General features: G+C 42.5%; 1 protein-coding gene across 1 annotated transcript in view; it reads left to right on the top strand.

Annotated features, from left to right (window-relative positions):
• wdr35 (WD repeat domain 35) overlaps positions 1 to 13,917 on the top strand; it is a 59,145-nt gene that overhangs the window by 9,594 nt on the left and 35,634 nt on the right. Inside the window, exons 8-9 of the mRNA XM_039009250.1 lie at positions 8,505 to 8,644; positions 9,002 to 9,127. Of these exons, the coding sequence (XP_038865178.1) occupies positions 8,505 to 8,644; positions 9,002 to 9,127 (266 nt within the window). The remainder of the gene's footprint in view (positions 1 to 8,504; positions 8,645 to 9,001; positions 9,128 to 13,917) is intronic.

Raw genomic sequence — 13,917 nt, forward strand, 5'->3', positions numbered from 1 at the left:
GCCGCACAGCAAGGAAGAAGCCACTGCTCCAAAACCGCCATAAAAAAGCCAGACAATGCTTTCCACATGCACATGGGAAATCATGCACATGGGAAAGCAAAAGATTTTTGAGAAATGTCCTGTGGTCTGATGAAACAAAAATAGAACTGTTTGGCCATAATGACCATCATTATGTTTATAGGAAAAAGGGGGAGGCTTGCAAGCCGAAGAACACCATCCCAACCGTGAAGCCCCGGGGTGGCAGCATCATGTTGTGGGGGTGCTTTGCTGCAGGAGGGACTGGTGCACTTCACAAAATAGATGGCATCATGAGAAAGGAAAAGTATGTGGATATATTGAAGCAACATCTCAATACATCAGTCAGGAAGTTAAAGCTTGGTCGCAAATGGCTCTTCCAAATGGACAATGACTCCAAGCATACTTCCAAAGTTGTGGCAAAATGGCTAAAGGACAACAGAGTCAAGGTATTGGAGTGGCCATCACAAAGCCCTGACCTCAATCCTATAGAAAATTTGTCGGCAGAACTGAAAAAACGTGTGCGAGCAAGGAGGCCTAAACCTGACTTGGTTACACCAGCTCTGTCAGGAGGAATGGGCCAAAATTCATCCAACTTTTTGTGGGAAGCTTGTGGAAGGCTACCTGAAACGTTTGACCCAAGTTAAACAATTTAAAGGCAATGCTACCAAATACGAATTGAATGTATGTAAACTTCTGACCCATTGGGAATATGATGAAAGAAATAAAAGCTAAAATAAATCATTCTCTCTACAGTCGTGGCCAAAAGTTTTGAGAATGACACAAATATTAATTTCCACAAAGTTTGCTGCTTCAGTGTCTTTAGATATTTTTGTCAGATGTTACTATGGAATACTGAAGTATAATTATAAGCATTTCATACGTGTCAAAGGCTTTTATTGACAATTACATTAGGTTGATGCAAAGAGTCAATATTTGCAGTGTTGACCCTTCTTTTTCAAGACCTCTGCAATCCGCCCTGGCATGCTGTCAATTAACTTCTGGGCCACATCCTGACTGATGGCAGCCCATTCTTGCATATTCAATGCTTGGAGTTTGTCAGAATTTGTGGGTTTTTGTTTGTCCACCCGCCTCTTGAGGATTGACCACAAGTTCTCAATGGGATTAAGGTCTGAGGAGTTTCCTGGTCATGGACCCAAAATATCGATGTTTTGTTCCCCGAGCCAGTTAGTTATCACTTTTGCCTTATGACAAGGTGCTCCATCATGCTGGAAAAGGCATTGTTCGTCACCAAACTGTTCCTGGATGGTTGGGAGAAGTTGCTCTCGGAGGATGTGTTGGTACCATTCTTTATTCATGGCTGTGTTCTTAGGCAAAATTGTGAGGGAGCCCACTCCCTTGGCTGAGAAGCAACCCCACACATGAATGGTCTCAGGATGCTTTACTGTTGGCATGACACAGGACTGATGGTAGCGCTCACCTTGACTTCTCCGGACAAGCTTTTTTCCGGATGCCCCAAACAATCGGAAAGGGGATTCATCAGAGAAAATGACTGTACCCCAGTCCTCAGCAGTCCAATCCCTGTACCTTTTTCAGAATATCAGTCTGTCCCTGATGTTTTTCCTGGAGAGAAGTGGCTTCTTTGCTGCCCTTCTTGACACCAGGCCATCCCCCAAAAGTCTTTGCCTCACTGTGCGTGCAGATGCACTCACACCTGCCTGCTGCCATTCCTGAGCAAGCTCTGTACTGGTGGTGCCCCGATCCCGCAGCTGAATCAACTTTAGGAGACGGTCCTGGAGCTTGCTGGACTTTCTTGGGCGCCCTGAAGCCTTCTTCACAACAATTGATCCGCTCTCCTTGAAGTTCTTGGTGATCCGATAAATGGTTGATTTAGGTGCAATCTTACTGTCAGCAATATCCTTGCCTGTGAAGAATTTTGTGCAAAGCAATGATGACGGCAGGTGTTTCCTTGCGGGTAACCATGGTTGACAGAGGATGAACAATGATTCCAAGCACCACCCTCCTTTTCAAGCTTCCAGTCTGTTATTCGAACTCAATCAGCATGACAGAGTGATCTCCAGCCTTGTCCTCGTCAACACTCACACCTGTGTTAACGAGAGAATCACTGACATGGTGTCTGTTGGTCCTTTTGTGGCAGGGCTGAAATGCAGTGGAAATGTTTTTTGGGGGATTCAGTTCATTTGGATGGCATAGAGAGACTTTGCAATTAATTGTAATTCATCTGATCACTCTTCATAACATTCTAGAGTATATGCAAATTGCCATCATACAAACTGAGGCAGCAGACTTTGAAAATTAATATTTGTGTCATTCTCAAAACTTTTGGCCACCACTGTACTATTATTCTGACAGGATCACCACTTTATTTTAAGAATGTGAAATAACTGACCTAAGACAGGGAATTTTTACTGTGATTTAATATCAGGAATTGAGAAAAACGGAGTTTAAATGTATTTGGCTAAGGTGGATTTAAACTTCCGACTTCAACTGTATGTATATAAACTCAGCAGAAAAATAAACATCCTCTCACTGTCAACTGTGTTTATTTTCAGCAAACTTAACATGTGTACATATTTGTTTGAATATTTCAAGATTCAACAACTGAGACATGAACTGAATAAGTTCCACAGACATGTCCCTGAACAAAGGGGGGGTCAACATCCAAAGTAACAGTCAGTATCTGGTGTGGCCACCAGCTGCATTAAGTACTGCAGTGCATCTGCTCCTCATGGACTGCACCAGATTTGCCAGTTCTTGCTGTGAGATGTTACCCCACTCTTCCACCAAGGCACCTGCAAGTTCCCAGACATTTCTCGGGGGACTGGCCCTAGCCCTCACTCTCCGATCCAACAGGTCCCTGACGTGCTCAATGTGATTGAGATCCGGGCTCTTCGCTGGCCATGGCAGAACACTGACATTCCTTTCTTGCAGGAAATCACGCACAGAACGAGCAGTATGGCTGGTGGCATTGTCATGCTGGAGGGTCATGTCAGGATGAGCAGGGAAGGGTACCACATGAGGGAGGAGGATGTCTTCCCTGTAACGCACAGCGTTGAGATTGCCGGCAATAACAACAAGCTCAGTCCGATGATGCTGTGACACACCAGACCATGACGGACCCTCCACCTCCAAATCGATCCCGCTCTAGAGTACAGGCCTCGGTGTAACACTCATTCCTTCACCCATAAACGCGAATCCGACCATCACCCCTGGTGAGATAAAACCGCGACTCGTCAGTGGAGAGCACTTTTTGCCAGTCTTGTCTGGTCCAGCGACGGTGGGTTTGTGCCTATAGGCGACGTTGTTGCCGGTGATGTCTGGTGAGGACCTGCCTTACAACAGGCCTACAAGCCCTCAGTCAAGCCTCTCTCAGCCTATTGCAGACAGTCTGAGAACTGATGGAGGGATTGTTCGTTCCTGGTGTAACTCGGGCAGTTGTTGTTGCCATCCTGTACCTGTCCCGCAGGTGTGATGTTCGGATGTACCGATCCTGTGCAGGTATTGTTACACGTGGTCTGCCACTACGAGGACGATCAGCTGTCCGTCCTGTCTCCGTGTAGCGCTGTCTTAGGCATCTCACAGTACGGACATTGCAATTTATTGCCCTGGCCACATCTGCAGTCCTCATGCCTCCTTGCAGCATGTCTAAGGCATGTTCACGCAGATGAGCAGGGACCCTGTGCATCTTTCTTTTGGTGTTTTTCAGAGTCAGTAGAAAGGCCTCTTTAGTGTCCTAAGTTTTCATAACTGTGACCTTAATTGCCTACCGTCTGTAAGCTGTTAGTGTCTTAACGACCTTTCCACAGGTGCATGTTCATTAATTGTTTATGGTTCATTGAACAAGCATGGGAAACAGTGTTTAAACCCTTTACAATGAAGATCTGTGAAGGTATTTGGATTTTTACAAATTATTTTTGAAAGACAGGGTCCTGAAAAAGGGACGTTCCTTTTTTTGTTGAGTTTATATACAGTGCATTCGGAAGGTTTTCAGACCACTTGACCTTTTCCACATTTTGTTATGTTACAGTCGAAAATGGATTCAATAGTTTTTCCCCCTTATCAATCTACACACTTCATAATGACAAAGCAAAAACAGGTTTTAGAATTTTTTGAACATTTATTAAAAATAAAAACTAGAATATCACATTTACATAAGTATTCAGACCCATTACTCAGTACTTTTTTGAAGTACCTTTGGCAGCGATTGCAGCTTCAAGTTTTCTTGGGTATGACGTTACATGCTTGGCACACCTGTATTTGGGGATTCTCACATTCTTCTCTGCAGATCCTCTCAAGCTCTGTCAGGTGGGGAGCGTCGCAGCACAGCTATTTTCAGGTCTCTCCAGAGTTGTTTGATCGGGTTCAAGTCCGGGCTCTGGCTGGGCCACTCAAGGACATTCAGTGTGCTTAGGGTCATTGTCCTGTTGGAAGGTGAACCTTTGCCCCAGTCTGAGGTCCTGAGCAGGTTTTCATCAAGGATCTCTCTGTATTTTGCTCTGTTTATCTTCCCCCGATCCTGACTAGTCTCCCAGTCCCTGCCGCTGAAAAACATATCCACAGCATGATGGGGTAACTTAGAAATGTCCTTGTTTTTTAAAGAAGAACAAATTTTTTGTCAAATTCATCAGAAATACAGTGAAGACATTGTTAATGTTGTAAATGACTATTGTAGCTGGAAATGGCAGATTTTTTTATGGAATATAGGCGTACAGAGACCCATTATCAGCAACCATCACTCCTGTGTTCCAATGGCACGTTGTGTTAGCTAATCCAAGTTTATAATTTTAAAAGGCTAATTGATCATTAGAAAACCCGTTTGCAATTATGTTAGCACAGCTGAAAACTGTTGTTCTGATTAAAGAAGCAATAAAACTGGCCTTCTTTAGACTAGTTGAGTATCTGGACCATCAGCATTTGTGGGTTCGATTACAGGCTCAAAATGGCCAGAAACAACGTACTTTCTTCTGAAACTCGTCAGTCTATTGTTCTGAGAAAGGAAGGCTATTCCATGCGAGAAATTGCCAAGAAACTGACGATCTCGTACAACGCTGTGTACTACTTCCTACACAGAACAGCGCAAACTGTCTCTAACAAGAATAGAAAGAGGAGTGGGAGGCCCCGGTGCACAAATAAGTAAGAGGACAAGTACATTAGAGTGTCTAGTTTGAGAAACAGACGCCTCACAAGTCCTCAACTGGAGGCTTCATTAAATAGTACCCGCAAAACACCAGTCTCAACATCAACAGTGAAGAGGCGACTCCGGGATGCTGGCCTTCTAGGCAGAGTTGCAAATGAAAAGCCATATCTCAGACTGGCCAATAAAAAGAAAAGATTAAGATGGGCAAAATAACACAGACACTGAACTTTGCCTAGAAGGCCAGCATCCCGTAGTCGCCTCTTCACTTTTGACGTTGAGACTGGTGTTTTGTAAGTACAAGTAACAGACATATCTCAACATCAACTGTTCAGTGGAGACTGCATGAATCAGACTTTCATGGTCGAATTTCTGCAAAGAAACCACTACTAAAGGACACCAATAATAAGAAGAGACTTGCTTCGGCCAAGAAACACGAATAATGGACATTAGACCGGTGGAAATCTGTCCTTTGGTCTGTTGAGTCCAAATGTTGAGATTTTTGGTTCCAACCGCCATGTCTTTGTGAGATGCAGAGTAGGTGAATGAATGATCTCCGCATGTGTGGTTTCCACAGTGAAGCATGGAGGAGGAGGTGTGATGGTGTGCTCCATCCCATCTGGTTTGCGCTTAGTGGGACTATGATTTGTTTTTTAACAGGACAATGACCCTACACATCTCCAGGCTGTGTAAGGGCTATATTACCAAGACGGAGAGTGATTGGGTGCTGCATCAGATGACCTGGCCTCCACAATAACCCAACCTCAACCCAATTTAGATGGTCTGGGATGAGTTGGACCGCAGGAAAAGCAGCTAATTTATGCTTAGCATATGTGGTAGCTATTTTGTTTCAAAGCTGATAAATGAGTCACACAAAGTCAAAGAACTATGAGTCCTATATGGCCTATTTCACCTCGCGCTGCAACACTGCCTGGCTGGGTTTTCTGCGCACGTGAAGAGCTGAGTGAAAGATACATTTTTAGAAGAGCTGCGCACAGGCATAAAAGTTGGTCTAATTTACTTAACTAAAGTCTACTGAAGAGAGACTTTGTCCTTGTGTTTCTTGGCAATTTACATTGTTAACAAGCTCGGTTCTTTTTCTATGTTTAAGTTTCAACTGCTAGGGAAGTGAAGACCACGCTTCTACTAGTCAGACTCAATCTGATAGGCACAAACATGATTTGAGACACGCTACCACGGTAACCTCCCGCCCTTATTAAAGGGGCAGGTGACATTTTTTGTCTCATCTGTGATATTTTTGGTAATACAAATGTCATCATTCAATATATCACATTAGTTACTTCTTACTAGTAGTAATACATGTATTAGAAACATTACAAAGCATGCTCATCCGTTTCTTTGTTGTTTTTTGGTGTAATTTCTGCATCCCCAAAATATTTTGGCTGGTAAAAAATCTGAGTGACTGGTAGGACTGTTTTGCCAGCACAGACTGCAATATGTTCCGGGATGAATCAGCCACCGGCTTCATTAATAAGTGAATTGATGCCGTTGTCCTCACAGTGACCGTACGTACATATCCCAATCAGAAGCCGTGGATTACATGCAACATCTGAATTGATTTAAAGGCTGTCGTTATCAGGGAGCGGCACAATAATGCGGGCGCTTATAAAAAATCCCGCTGTCACCTCCGACAAATCATCAAACAGGAAAAGTGTCAATACAGGACTAAGATTGAGTCCTACTACACCGGCTCTGATGCTCGTCAGATGTGGCTGGGCTTGTAAACTATCATGGATTACAAAGGAAAACCCTGCCGTGAGCTGCCCAGCGACGCGAGCCTACCAGACAAGCTAAATACCTTCTATGCTCACTTCAAGGCAAGCAACACTGAACCATGCATGAAAGCACCAGTTGTTCCGGACAACTGTGTGATCTCGCTGTGTGATCTCGCTGTGAGCAAGACGTTTAAACAGGTTAACATTCACAAAGCCGCAGGGCCAAACAGATTACCAGTATGCGTACTCTGAGCATGCGCTGACCAACTGGCAGGTGTCTTCACTGACATTTTCAATTTCTCCCTGACCGAGTCTGTAATACCTACATGTTTCAAGCAGACCACCATAGTCCCTGTGCCCAAGAACGCCAAGGTAACCTGTCTAAATCATCCTGTAGTACTCACATCTGTAGCCATGAAATGCTTTGAAAGGCTGGTCATGGCTCACATCAACACCATCATCCCAGACACCCTGGATCCACTCCAATTCGCATAACGCCCCAACATAACACTATCTCTATTGCACTCCACACTGCCTTCTCCCACCTGGATAAGAGGAACATCTATGTGAGAATGCTGTTCATTGACTACAGTTCAGTTCAACACCATAGTGCCCTCCAAGCTTATCATAAAGCTCAGGACCCTGGGACCAAATACCTACCTCTGCAACTGGATCCTGGACTTCCTGATGGGCCACCCCCAGGTGGTAAGGGTAAGCAACGACACATCCGCCACGCTGACCCTCAACACGGGGGCCCATTAGGGGTGTGTGCTTAGTCCCCTCCTGTACTCCCTGTTCACCCTATACTGCATGTATAAGCGAATATGTACGACCCCAACACCATCATTAAGTTCACTGATGACATGACGGTGGTGATGACGGTGGTAGGCCTGATCCCTGACGACGATGAGAAAGCCAATAGGGAGGAGGTCAGTAGTACATGGCAGTGTGGTGCCAGGACAACAACCTCTCCCTCAACGTCAGCAAGACAAAGGAGCTGATCGTGGACTACAGTAAACGGCGGGCCGAGCACGCCCCCATCCACATCGACGAAGCCGTAGTAGAGCGATTTGAGAACTTTTAAGTTCCACATCATTAAGAAATTAACATGGTCTACACACACCAACACAGTCGTGAAGAAGGCACGACAATGCCTCTTCCCCCTCAGGAGGCTGAAAAGATGGGGTGGAATGGGGAGTTAGAAAGGGGTGTGGGGGGGTGGAATGGGGAGCGAGCGGAATGGGGGGGTGGAATGGGGACCGAGCGGAATGGGGGGGGGTGGAATGGGGAGTTAGAAAGGGGTGAGGGGAATGGGGAGCGAGCGGAATGGGGAGCGGAATGCGGCGGGGGAAAATGGGGCTTTGTGGAGATTGCACAATCCTTGACAGTTAAATGTCTGCTGTAATGTCTTATTGCCAAATTATGCCAGAACCTCAAGGTCTAAACAGTAAAAGAGATATTTACATGTTTTCATTTGAACATCATTCCAATCAGTTTTGCCTGCTGGGTGGAAACCCCTGGCTAAGTTGGTTACATTTGAGTAAGTTTGGGGTAATATCGTGATAATGACAATGAAGGTCCTTGCTCCACCGCCAATTCACCCTTCCCGTGTAACCCTTTCTCCTGTCCATCTCCAGGCCCAGTGTTCATAGACACATTGATGAACGTGGCCAGTATCCAGTGGAACCAGTGTGGCAGCGTGCTGGCTGTGGCAGGCTCCCTGAGGGGCATGGAGAAGGAGGTCAACGTGGTGCAGTTCTACACCCCATTCGGAGAGGTGAGAGAGCCAGGACATCCCAGACGACCTACCTCTCATAGCATAGCTTTCAGATGTTCCCTGTCAATGTGGAAAGTTGCAGGCAAACATGACTTGTTTTTAAGTTTCAGTCAACCGGCTTTCTGAGTTAGACTGAATCATACTAACCGAAATAAATGAAGTTTGTGTAAATAAAAAGTTATTTAATAAGTTGTATGAATACAAAGTTGTGGCAGATCGGCATTGATATCAAAAGGATTCTATGTGACTCCAGTTGCATAGATCTCCAGTTAGGATTCGGGCCCCTACAGAGTACACAATATTGTCATTAGGCTATATGGCATTTGACCAAAGCAATTTTTACTCCCTTTTGCATAGCATTTGCGAACTTTGAAGGTACCTGGCAAGCAGATGACAGAGGTTGCTTGGGAAGGGGGAGGACTGAGGATTGGACTGGCTGTGGACTCCTACATTTACTTTGCCAACATAAGGCCTGATTACAAGGTAAAACAATCATCTGGGGAATAATCGGCTCCGCTTGAAGGGGTAACAGGGTTTCTTGTACTTTGGTTAAATTCTCTGTGTTTAAAAACTGTTAACACAAGCTGTTTGTAAATGGAGATTAATATGAAATGAAAATGATTTTAGTGTGAGAGGTAAGCCATTTAGGGCCTCATAAAATCTGCGATGCGGAGAATGCAGATGGAATCACGGAATACAGACATTGAAACAGAATTCACCAGTTAAACCGTTTGATGCTTAGAACATAGTGTGGCTGTTTAAAACATTTATTAAACTTATTGCAACTTTTTATTTAAGTTTCTCATAATACATGAACAGAATGCATCAGTGATTTAGTATTTGATACAATTGAGGAAGCAACGAACATGCCATGAGAATGTGTTTGCGGTGCTCTCGTAGCCCTCATACTGCTATCTAACGATAATGTCTTCTGGTAGATGGAAAGGCTTTCATGAAAACCTTCTCAATTAAATGTTAACAAAAAAAAAAGCCTTCATGTCGGAATCATATCATGATTATTTGCATCAATCCGGTTGGCATTTACAGGAACACCTCTAGCCAAACACAACAGTCTACACACAGAATGATAGAGAAACGCCCACACCACACAGACAGAAATGGGAAATATTGCTGGAAATGAATTTGCAAATATTGTATTAGGTTTTGCTTTTTAAGCCAATAGTTGCTAACCAGGGGTGGGATAATGTCAATGTTGTGTTGATTAGATAGTAGCTGAGAGCTTGCGGTGTCTGATACTTTTGAGATTTGTTGATTTGTTGTTTGCGGTGGAACAAATGAAAATTGCATGAAGTTTCAGAATTGTTTGGGGAGCTACTCATAGGTGGTCTGCGAGCTGCTGGTAGCTATCGACCTGTTAGAGACCCCTGAGTTAAAGATCCTAACAAAATGAACACTAGCAGAGATGACACAGCTCTGTTGTAGCAGTACTTACTGTACCTACTGTAGTATTTTATTTAAAATGCTTTCATTCTGTCCAGTAGCAGTGCATGGGTACAATCACTGGGGAAGCCAAGCCATATTGCAACCTGTGTTGTGATAATTGTGTTGTTTGTTCTATAACCCGTTCGTTAATTTGTATTTTTTTACCTTTATTTAACTAGGCAAGTCAGCTTCTTGTCAATATGGGGGCGCTGTTTTCACTTTGTAAAAATTCGTTCCCAAATTAAACTGCCTCATACTCAATTCTTGCTCGTACAATATGCATATTATTATTACTATTGGATAGAAAACACTCTCTAGTTTCTAAAACCGTTTGAATTATATCTGTGAGTAAAACAGAACTCAAGTTGGAGCAAACTTCCTGTCAGGAAGTGAGAAATCTGAAATCGGGCACTCTGTTCCAGGGTCAGTTTATTAATTTGCATGTATTCTATTGGTCGACATGCACTGCATACGCCTTCCCCTAGATGTCAGCAAGCAGTGAGAATTGGAATGGAGTTGCTAGGTAGATCTGAGGCCATATAAAGGCTCTTGGAACCGGGTGTGCACTCTTTTCAACGTTCGCCATGACACGAGACAGACCTCAGGATGGCATTCTGGAAAGCTCTTGTTATAGGCCTTAGATATATCCGGCTCAGATTTTATTCGATATAGGTGTTAAAAACGTCATAATGTAGTTATTTTAAGCAGAGTTATATAATTTTATATCAGTATATTGCGATTTTCGGAATTTTCTTTGTGCTGCGTAATGAAGAGTTGGACACGTCTGGGCCACATAGCTAATGTTTGCTGCTAATTCCTAAGCTGAAGACTACATTCTACAGCCGGAGCAACGATTATTCTGGACAAAGGACAACTTGCCCAAGATTCTGATGGAAGCTCATCAAAAAGTAAGAACTATTTATGATGTTAATTCGTTGTTCTGTTGAAAAATGTTACACTACTATTCCGCCATTAATTTCGGTGCGGTCTCGCTTTAACGCACGCTGTATCTCGTAGTAACGTTAATTTTAAAAATCTAACACAGCGGTTGCATTAAGAACTAATGTATCTTTCATTTGCTGTCCAACCTGTATTTTTTAGTCAAGTTTATGATTAGTTATTGATTAGATTAGGTGCCTCTCCCAAGATTTCTCCCGACATTTTCTTTGCAGCTTGGCTACTATTCTCATTGTATAACCACGATTTGTGCCGCTAAATATGCATATTTTCGAACAAACAATATATGTATTGTGTAATATGATGTTATAGGACTGTCATCTGAAGTTTTGAGAAGGTTAGTGAAAAATGTAATATCTTTTGCTGGTTTATTCGCTATCGCTAACGTGCATGAATCAATGCTGCTGTGTGGTTGGCTATTGTAGTAAGCTAATATAATGCTAAATTGTGTTTTCGCTGTAAAACACTTAAAGAATCTGAAATATTGGCTGGATTCACAATATCTTTGTCTTTCATTTGCTGTACGCTGTGTATTTTTCATAAATGTTTTATGATGAGTATTTAGGTAATTCACGTTGCTCTCTAGTTATTCTAGTTGCTTTGGTTAGAGTTGTGATGGTGGCTGCAATGTAAAACTATGATTTATACCTGAAATATGCACATTTTTCGAACAAAACATATGCTATACAATAAATATGTTATCAGACTGTCATCTGATGAAGTTGTTTCTTGGTTAGTGACTACTTATATCTTTATTTGGTCGAATTTGTGATAGCTACCTATGCAGGAAAAAAATGGTGGGAAAAAAAAGTTGTGTCTTTTGCTATGGTGGTTAGCTAATAGAAATACATATTGTGTCTTCCCTGTAAAACATTTTAAAAATCAGAAATGATGGCTGGATTCACAAGATGTGTATCTTTCATTTGGTGTCTTGGACTTGTGATTTCATGAACATTTTATTATATGATATCCCTGTGGCTTTAGGCTAGGCTATGCTAGTCAGCTTTTTTGATGGGGGGGATCCCGGATCCGGGTTTGTGACTCGTTTAACCTTTCACGAGCCTCAACCCCGGATCCGGGATCACCCCCCACCCCCCCCCCACACTGATTAGCATCGCTAGCATAGCGTCACAATTAAATAGTAGCATCTAAATATCATTAAATCACAAGTCCAAGACACCAGATGAAAGATACAGATCTTGTGAATAAACCCATCATTTCTGTTTTTTAAAATGTTTTACAGGGAAGACACAATATGTAAATCTATTAGCTAACCACGTTAGCAAAATACACCATTTTTCTTTGTCCACCATTTTTTCTCTCCACCACTAGCTATCACCAATTCGGCCAAATAAAGATATTGATAGCCACTAACCAAGAAAAAACCTCATCAGATGACAGTCTGATAACATATTTATTGTATAGGATAGGTTTTGTTAGAAAAATGTGCATATTTCAGGTATAAATCATAGTTTACAATTGCACCCACCATCACAACTCGACTAGAATTACTATAGAGAGCAACGTGTATTACCAATTTACTCATCATAAAACATTTCATAAAAATAGACAAAGCATAGCAATGGAAAGACACAGATCTTGTGAATTCAGACAATATTTCAGATTTTCTAAGCGTTTTACAGCGAAAACACAATAAATCGTTATATTAGCATACCACATGTGCAAACGTTACCCCAGCATGAATTGAAGGCAAAGGGAGCGATAACGTTATCAACACCAAAATATATTAATTTTTTCACTAACCTTCTCAGAATTCTTCCGATGACACTCCTGTAACATCATATTACAACATACATATAGAGTTTGTTCGAAAATGTGCATATTTAGCCATAAAAAACCGTGGTTATACAATGAAAATAGTAGCAAAACAAGCCTGAAAATTTCGGCCGCCATCTTTCAGAGTGATCTAGTTTAATCAATAGCTAATCATATACTTGACTAAAAAATACAGGGTTGACAGGAATCGAAAGACAAATTAGTTCTTAATGCAATCGCTGAATTACATTTCTAAAATTATCCTTACTGTGCAATACAGGGTTCGCCAAGCGAAGCTATACCAAACAAAATGGCGGAATATACGTTTAACATTTTTCGACAGAACAACGATTTATCATCTTAAATATTTCTTACTATGAGCTGTTCTTCCATCAGAATCTTGGGCAATGTATCCTTTCTTGGGTCTAATCTTCTTTTGGTCGAAAGATGTCCTCTGTCCGTCGAAATGCCCACTAACGTTCGACCGGGACCCCGAAACGTGCCCGGCGCGTCAAAGAGCATCACATAGAAATGCCTCAAAATCGCACTAAACGGATATAAATTGCTATAAAACGGTTTAAATTAACTACCTTATGATGTTTTTAACACCTATAACGAGTAAAAACATGACCGGCGCTATATTACTGGCTAAACCAAGGCTTGGAAAAAGCCCAGTCCGACGTCCTTCTTGCGTTGAGCGCAGGGTCCAAAAGAACGCTACTTCCGGTATTTGGTGATTTATAGAGGCACTGATTGCGCAATCGACTCCATTCAAATTGTCACCACTTACTGACATCTAGAGGAAGGCGTGGGCAGTGTTTGTATCCTCATAGGATTTACAGGGGCTTTAAAACTGATCTGGAACCAGAGGCCAAGATTACTGAATTCTCACTCACTGGGAGGAAAAATGCTGTAGAATGAGTTCTGTTTCACTCAGAGACATAATTCAAACGGCTATAGAAACTAGAGAGTGTTTTCTATCCAATAATAACAATAATATGCATATTGTACGAGCAAGAATTGAGTACTAGGCAGTTTAATCTGTAGAGCAAATTATGCTAATGCAAAACAGCACCCCCTATAGTGGCAAGAAGTTA

This window comes from Salvelinus namaycush, chromosome 15, assembly GCF_016432855.1.
Source record: "Salvelinus namaycush isolate Seneca chromosome 15, SaNama_1.0, whole genome shotgun sequence".
In the NCBI taxonomy this organism is placed as follows: Eukaryota; Metazoa; Chordata; class Actinopteri; order Salmoniformes; family Salmonidae; genus Salvelinus; species Salvelinus namaycush.